The 7,467-nt window shown below is 71.4% G+C and overlaps 1 protein-coding gene and 1 long non-coding RNA gene across 2 annotated transcripts; both read right to left on the minus strand.

Annotated features, from left to right (window-relative positions):
• Window positions 1–361: 361 nt before the first annotated feature.
• LOC127032401 (proteasome subunit beta type-7-like) lies at window positions 362–7,152 on the minus strand. The gene is given in 9 exon segments (XM_050919659.1): window positions 362–514; window positions 1,378–1,433; window positions 1,435–1,530; window positions 3,810–3,868; window positions 4,128–4,243; window positions 4,540–4,680; window positions 5,087–5,184; window positions 5,425–5,518; window positions 6,794–7,152. Coding segments are annotated over 9 exon segments (834 nt in total). The 5' UTR covers window positions 6,856–7,152; the 3' UTR covers window positions 362–402.
• On the minus strand, window positions 2,690–3,799 carry LOC127032434 (uncharacterized). Its single transcript, XR_007768828.1, has 4 exons — window positions 3,662–3,799; window positions 3,587–3,626; window positions 3,177–3,291; window positions 2,690–2,731 (listed from the first exon to the last, which is right to left on the minus strand). It is a non-coding gene; the product is annotated as an uncharacterized LOC127032434 (long non-coding RNA).
• Window positions 7,153–7,467: the final 315 nt, after the last annotated feature.

Raw genomic sequence — 7,467 nt, forward strand, 5'->3', positions numbered from 1 at the left:
TATCCTGGAGGGGGACAGGGATCGGTGTCCCGGGGTATCTGGGTGTCCCGGGGGGGTCAGTATCCCGGGGGGGGACAGGGATCGGTGTCCCAGGGGTATCTGGGTGTCCCGGGGGGGTTGGTATCCCGGGGGGGACAGGGATCGGTGTCCCAGGGGTATCTGGGTGTCCCGGGGGGGTTGGTATCCCAGGGGGGGACAGGGATCGGTGTCCCAGGGGTATCTGGGTGTCCCGGGGGGGGTTGGTATCCCGGGGGGGGACAGGGATCGGTGTCCCAGGGGTATCTGGGTGTCCCGGGGGGGTTGGTATCCCAGGGGGGTACAGGGATCGGTGTCCCAGGGGTATCTGGGTGTCCCGGGGGGGCGGTATCTCGGGGCTCCAGGCCCCCCCAGCGCCGGCCACATTCAGTCGACGTCCATCCCGGTCACCATCTCGTCCAGCAGCTGGAGCCGCAGGGGGGCAACGGCTTCACTCAGCACCGCTGTGGTACCGGCCCGGTACCGGTACCGGCCCTGCCTGGGGGGGGGAGTCAGCCAGTGCCCAGCCTGGCCCCCCGTCACCAGCCCCCCAACTCCCTGACACCCCCCAGCACCTGCCCCCCACCTCCCCCTCACACCCCCCAGCACCAGCCCCCCAACTCCCTGACACCCCCCAGCACCTGCCCCCTACCTCCCTCATACACACCCCGTCACCAGCCCCCCAACTCCCTGACACCCCCCAGCACCTGCCCCCCACCTCCCCCTCACACCCCCCAGCACCTGCCCCCTACCTCCCTCATACACACCCCGTCACCAGCCCCCCAACTCCCTGACACCCCCCAGCACCTGCCCCCCACCTCCCCCTCACACCCCCCAGCACCTGCCCCCTACCTCCCTCATACACACCCCGTCACCAGCCCCCCAACTCCCTGACACCCCCCAGCACCTGCCCCCCACCTCCCTCATACACACCCCCCAGCACCAGCCCCCCAACTCCCTGACACCCCCCAGCACCTGCCCCCCACCTCCCTCATACGAACCCCAGCACCTGCCGCCTACCTCCCTCATACACACCCCAGCACCAGCCCCCAACTCCCTGACACCCCCAGGCACCAGCCCCCCCTCCCTCATACACACCCCAGCACCAGCCCCCCAACTCCCTGACACCCCCCAGCACCAGCCCCCCAACTCCCTCACACACACCCCAGCACCGGCCCCTCCGACAGCCCCCAGCACCAGCCCCCACCTCCCTCTCACACACCCTGGCACCAGCACCCCATGTCCCCAACACCCCCCTGCCCTGGACTCCTGGGTCCCCGCCCTGTCTCCCCCAAACCTTCCCCCCACCCAAGACTCCTGGGTCCCTGCCCTATGCCCCCCTTGGTGCCCCGGGGGTCTCACCTCTGCCCGTGGGGGATGGGGGTGCGGAAGGGGCGCAGGGTCTGGGCCCCCCCCCCGGGTGATGACACACAGATCCACGTTGCTCCCCGAGCCCAGGTCACTGAGCACCCCGGCCGTGATGGCGTCGGCCAGGAGCTCCTGGGCCTCCGCCAGCTGCGGGGAGAGAGGGGTGAGCCCGGACGCCTGGGTCCCACCCCCTGCCTGGATACCAAGATCCCTGCCCTGCCCCCACACACCCTGCCGCGATACCTGGGTCCCCGCCCCCACATCTCCCGCCCGCGTACCTGGGTCCCTGCCCCGCCCCCATGCACCCTGCCCCGATACCTGGGTCCCCGCCCCCACATCCCCCGCCCGTATACCTGGGTCCCCGCCCCCACATCTCCCGCCTGCGTACCTGGGTCCCTGCCCCGCCCCCACACACCCTGCCCCGATACCTGGGTCCCCACCCCCACATCCCCCGCCCGTGTACCTGGGTCCCCGCCCCGCCCCCACACATCCTGCCCCGATACCTGGGTCCCCACCCCCACATCCCCCACCCGTGTACCTGGGTCCCCGCCCCCACATCTCCTGCCCGTGTACCTGGGTCCCTGCCCCGCCCCCATGCACCCTGCCCCGATACCTGGGTCCCCGCCCCCACATCTCCTGCCCGTGTACCTGGGTCCCTGCCCCGCCCCCATGCACCCTGCCCCGATACCTGGGTCCCCGCCCCCACATCCCCCGCCCGTGTACCTGGGTCCCCGCCCCGCCCCCACACATCCTGCCCCGATACCTGGGTCCCCACCCCCACATCCCCCACCCGTGTACCTGGGTCCCCGCCCCCACATCCCCCGCCCGTGTACCTGGGTCCCCGCCCCGCCCCCACATACCCTGCCCCGATACCTGGGTCCCCACCCCCACATCCCCCGCCCGTGTACCTGGGTCCCCGCCCCCACATCTCCCGCCCGCGTACCTGGGTCCCTGCCCCGCCCCCACACACCCTGCCGCGATACCTGGGTCCCCGCCCCCACATCTCCTGCCCGTGTACCTGGGTCCCTGCCCCGCCCCCATGCACCCTGCCCCGATACCTGGGTCCCCACCCCCACATCCCCCGCCCGTGTACCTGGGTCCCCGCCTCCACATCTCCCGCCCGCGTACCTGGGTCCCTGCCCCGCCCCCATGCACCCTGCCCCGATACCTGGGTCCCCACCCCCACATCCCCCGCCCGTGTACCTGGGTCCCCGCCCCCACATCTCCTGCCCGCGTACCTGGGTCCCTGCCCCGCCCCCACACACCCTGCCCCGATACCTGGGTCCCCACCCCCACATCCCCCGCTCGTGTACCTGGGTCCCCGCCCCCACATCTCCCGCCCGTGTACCTGGGTCCCTGCCCCGCCCCCATGCACCCTGCCCCGATACCTGGGTCCCCACCCCCACATCTCCCGCTCGTGTACCTGGGTCCCTGCCTCCACATCTCCCGCCCGTGTACCTGGGTCCCTGCCCCGCCCCCATGCACCCTGCCCCGATACCTGGGTCCCCACCCCCACATCTCCCGCCCGTGTACCTGGGTCCCTGCCCCGCCCCCACACACCCTGCCCCGATACCTGGGTCCCCACCCCCACATCCCCCACCCGTGTACCTGGGTCCCTGCCCCGCCCCCATGCACCCTGCCCCGATACCTGGGTCCCCACCCCCACATCCCCCGCCCGTATACCTGGGTCCCTGCCCCGCCCCCATGCACCCTGCCCCGATACCTGGGTCCCCACCCCCACATCCCCCGCTCGTGTACCTGGGTCCCCGCCCCCACATCTCCCACCCGCGTACCTGGGTCCCTGCCCCGCCCCCACACACCCTGCCCCGATACCTGGGTCCCCACCCCCACATCCCCCGCCCGCGTACCTGGGTCCCTGCCCCGCCCCCACACACCCTGCCGCGATACCTGGGTCCCCGCCCCCACATCCCCCACCCAGATACCTGGGTCCCTGCCCCGCCCCCATGCACCCTGCCCCGATACCTGGGTCCCCGCCCCCACATCCCCCACCCAGATACCTGGGTCCCTGCCCCACCCCCATGCACCCTGTCCCAATACCTGGGTCCCCACCCCCACATCTCCCGCCCGCGTACCTGGGTCCCTGCCCAACCCCCACACACCCTGCCCTGATACCTGGGTCCCCGCCCCCACATCTCCCACCCGTGTACCTGGGTCCCCGCCCCCACATCTCCCGCCCGCGTACCTGGGTCCCTGCCCCGCCCCCACACACCCTGCCCCGATACCTGGGTCCCCGCCCCCACATCCCCCGCCCCGATACCTGGGTCCTTGCCCCAATCCCACCTCCACATCCTCTGCCCAGATGCCTGAGTCCTGGCCCTGCCCCACACCCTCCCCACCCGGACATCTGGGTCCCCACCTTGCCCCATCCCCCTCCAGATTCCTGGGTCCCTGTGGCCCCCCCTCACCTCCATGTCCGGCTTGAACCGATCCTCAAGAACTGCAATGGCTGCTGCAGCCCCAGAGCCTGGGGTGGGGAGAGGGGTCAGAACCAGCCCTATAGACACCTGCAGCCCCTGCCTTGCCCCCCAGACACCCCTAGCCCCTCCCCCAGCCCTCTCCCCCACATACACCCCCAGCCCCTCCCCTGGTCCTCCCCCTCAGAGACATCCCTAACCCCTCCCCTGCCCCCCTGACACCCGCAGCCCCTCTCCCAGCCCTCCCCCCCACAGACACCTGCCCCTCCCTCCAAAGAGCCCATCCCACCCCCTGCCCGCCCCGCTCACCCATGGAGGTGAAGGGCAGTTTGCTGGTGGAGCCGTGGGGGTGGACGCTGTACAGGTGGGGCCCGGTGGAGTCAACGCCCCCCAGAATCAGCGACGCCCCGATGTGACCCTGATACCTGAGTGGAGGGGACGCTGTCAGAGCCTGTGACATCACCCCCACCCCAGTGACATCACACCAGAGCCTGTGAGGTCACAGCCACTCTGTCCCTAGGCCCCTGGTCACGTCACGATGTCCCACCCCATTCTGTGATGTCACTCCTATGCCCCACCCATGCAGTGATGTCACAGTGCAATTCCCTGCCCCATGCCGTGATGTCACCACTATGCCCCGCTCCATTCAGTGATGTCACACCCCATGCGGTGATGTCATAGTGCAATGCCCCGCCCCACACGGCGCTGCCCCGCCCCTCACCGGAACAGCATCTGCTTGAGGAAGCGGCAGGCGGTGGCCACGCGGGGCAGGCGGCCGGTGGACAGCGAGTGCAGCTCCATGTTGGACGAGAGCAGCTGGGTCATCACCTCGGCGTCAGCCGCCACCCCTGCCCCACAGCAACTGGGGAGAGAGAGACAGGGCTGCGGGTCGGGAGTGAGGGGCACCGGCAGAGCTGGGGGGCAGGGGCTGCGGGTCAGGAGTGAGGGACACCACCAGAGCTGGGGGGCAGGGGCTGCGGGTCGGGAGTGAGGGGCACCAGCAGACCTGGGGGGCAGGGCTGGGCTGGCAGGGGCTGCGGGTCGGGAGTGAGGGGCACCGGCAGGGCTGGGGCGGGGGGCAGGGCCGGGCTAGCAGGGGCTGCGGGTCGGGGGTGAGGGGCACTGGCAGAGCTGGGGGGCAGGGCTGGGCTGGCAGGGGCTGCGGGTCGGGGGTGAGGGGCACTGGCAGAGCTGGGGGGCAGGGCTGGGCTGGCAGGGGCTGCGGGTCGGGAGTGAGGGGCACCGGGAGGTACTGGGGGGTCACTCACTAGATGTTGGGGGCGATGAAATGGATTTTCTCACAGTTCTTGTCGGCTACGACCATGTCGTCAGTGGCGCGAGTGTCGGCCCCAAGAATCACCCCCTCCTGCGGGGAGATGTGGGGCAGGTCAGCACCCCATAGCCAGCCCCTCACCTGCTCCTGGCACCAGACCTCCCCCTGGGATGGGCTCCCAGCCCCACAGCCCCATCTGGGACAGAGCCCCTGCGTCACCAGCCCCCGCAGCACAGCCCCCCAGTTCCCCCACCTGCCCCAGCCCCACACCTCCCCTTGGCACATGCCCCCAGCTCCGGCCCCCCCATCCCAGCCCTGCCCCTGTCCCGACACCTTGTAGATGAGGCCCGCGATGGTCGTTCCTGTCTTTCTGGCCTTGGGGGGCAGGAAACCTTGGGGGCCCCCGACCTTTGCCAGAGCCGCATTCCTGGGGGGGGAAGGAGACGTCATTTGGGGGGGCGGAGGGGACACAGGGCCTTTCCTTGCCGGGGGGGCAGTGGCCCCAGGTGTGACCCACTCCCCTGGCAGCATCTCTAGCAGCCACGTGCCCCCCCTCCCCCCCAGGGAAATCCCAGCCCATCCTCCGTTCCCATCCGCCCCTTCCGGAGGGTATTGTTCCACCATGACCGAGGGGGGGCACCGCAGAGCTGGGGGGGGCAGGGCTGGGCTGGCAGGGGCTGCGGGTCGGGAGTGAGGGGCACCGGCAGAGCTGGCGGGGGCAGGGCTGGGCTGGCAGGGGCTGCAGGTCGGAAGTGAGGGGCACTGGCAGAGCTGGGGGGGCAGGGGCTGCGGGTCGGGAGTGAGGGGCACCGGCAGAGCTGGCGGGGGCAGAGCTGGGGGGGGCAGGGGCTGCAGGTCGGGAGTGAGGGGCACTGGCAGAGCTGGGGGGGCAGGGGCTGTGGGTCAGGAGTGAGGGGCACCGGCAGAGCTGGGGGGGGCAGGGGCTGTGGGTCAGGAGTGAGGGGCACCGGCAGAGCTGGGGGGGCAGGGGCTGCGGGTCGGGAGTGAGGGGCACCGGCAGAGCTGGGGGGGCAGGGGCTGTGGGTCAGGAGTGAGGGGCACCAGCAGAGCTGGGGGGGGCAGGGCTGGGCTGGCAGGGGCTGCGGGTCGGGAGTGAGGGGCACCGGCAGAGCTGGGGGGGGCAGGAGCTGTGGGTCAGGAGTGAGGGGCACCGGCAGAGCTGGGGGGGGCAGAGCTGGGGGGGCAGGGGCTGCAGGTCGGGAGTGAGGGGCACCGGCAGAGCTGGGGGGGACAGGGCTGTGCTGGCACGGGCTGCGGGTCGGGAGTGAGGGGCACTGGCAGAGCTGGGGGGGCAGGGGCTGCGGGTCGGGAGTGAGGGGCACCGGCAGAGCTGGGGGGGGCAGGGGCTGCGGGTCGGGAGTGAGGGGCACCGGCAGAGCTGGGAGGGGGCAGGGCTGGGCTGGCAGGGGCTGCGGGTCGGGAGTGAGGGGCACCGGCAGAGCTGGGGGGGGGCAGGGCTGGGCTGGCAGGGGCTGCGGGTCAGGAGTGAGGGGCACCGGCAGAGCTGGCGGGAGGGGGGGGCCGGATTTTGTGTTTCACTTTCACTCTCTGAGCTCCGGGTGTCGCTGGTTGAGGCTCCAGACGCTGTGGGTCGGGGTCGAGCCCCGTGTGGATGCGGGGGGGGGATGTCTGAGGAGGGACCCAGGCGTCCGGGGGGGTCTCTGCAAGGGTGGGGTCTCACCTCAGGCAGTTCTCGAAGGCGAAGCCCCCACGTGGCTCTGGGGGGAGCTTGTCTCTGTCCATGTGGGGGGCAGGCGCTGGGCCGAGGTCGCTGGGGGTTGCTGGGGGTCACGGGGGGCCAGGCCCTGCTCTCCCCACGTCTCCCTGTGGCTCCGTCGGCCTCGCTGGCTCCTTTCACTTTCCCTTTGGGTCACATGAAGCCAGGCAGGGTCTGAGCCAGCACCAGGATCCGCCCCACAGCCTGAGACGAAAGGCCTCTGGGCCCCACGGTGCTGCCCCACACCCTGTGACAACAGCCCACGGCGCCACAGCCCGGCACCCCACACACCCTACACCCCGACTTGACAGGCCCCACAGCGCTGTGCCCCCCACGCTCCGTCACAACAGCCCCCCAGGCCCCATGGTGCCACAGCTTGGTACCCCACATACCCCACACCCCGACTTGACAGGCCCCACGGCGCTGCCCCACATCCTGTCACAACAGCCCCCACGGCCCGGCACCCCACACACCCCACGGTGACAGTGCACAGCCTGGCACCCCACATCCTGACACAACAGCCCCCACAGTGCTGCACCCCACACGCCCCAACTCAACAGCCCCCCAGGCCCCATGCTGCCACAGCCTGGTACCCCACATACCCCACACCCTGACTTGACAGGCCCCATGGCACTGCA

This window comes from Gopherus flavomarginatus, chromosome 12, assembly GCF_025201925.1.
Source record: "Gopherus flavomarginatus isolate rGopFla2 chromosome 12, rGopFla2.mat.asm, whole genome shotgun sequence".
Lineage (NCBI taxonomy): Eukaryota > Metazoa > Chordata > Testudines > Testudinidae > Gopherus > Gopherus flavomarginatus.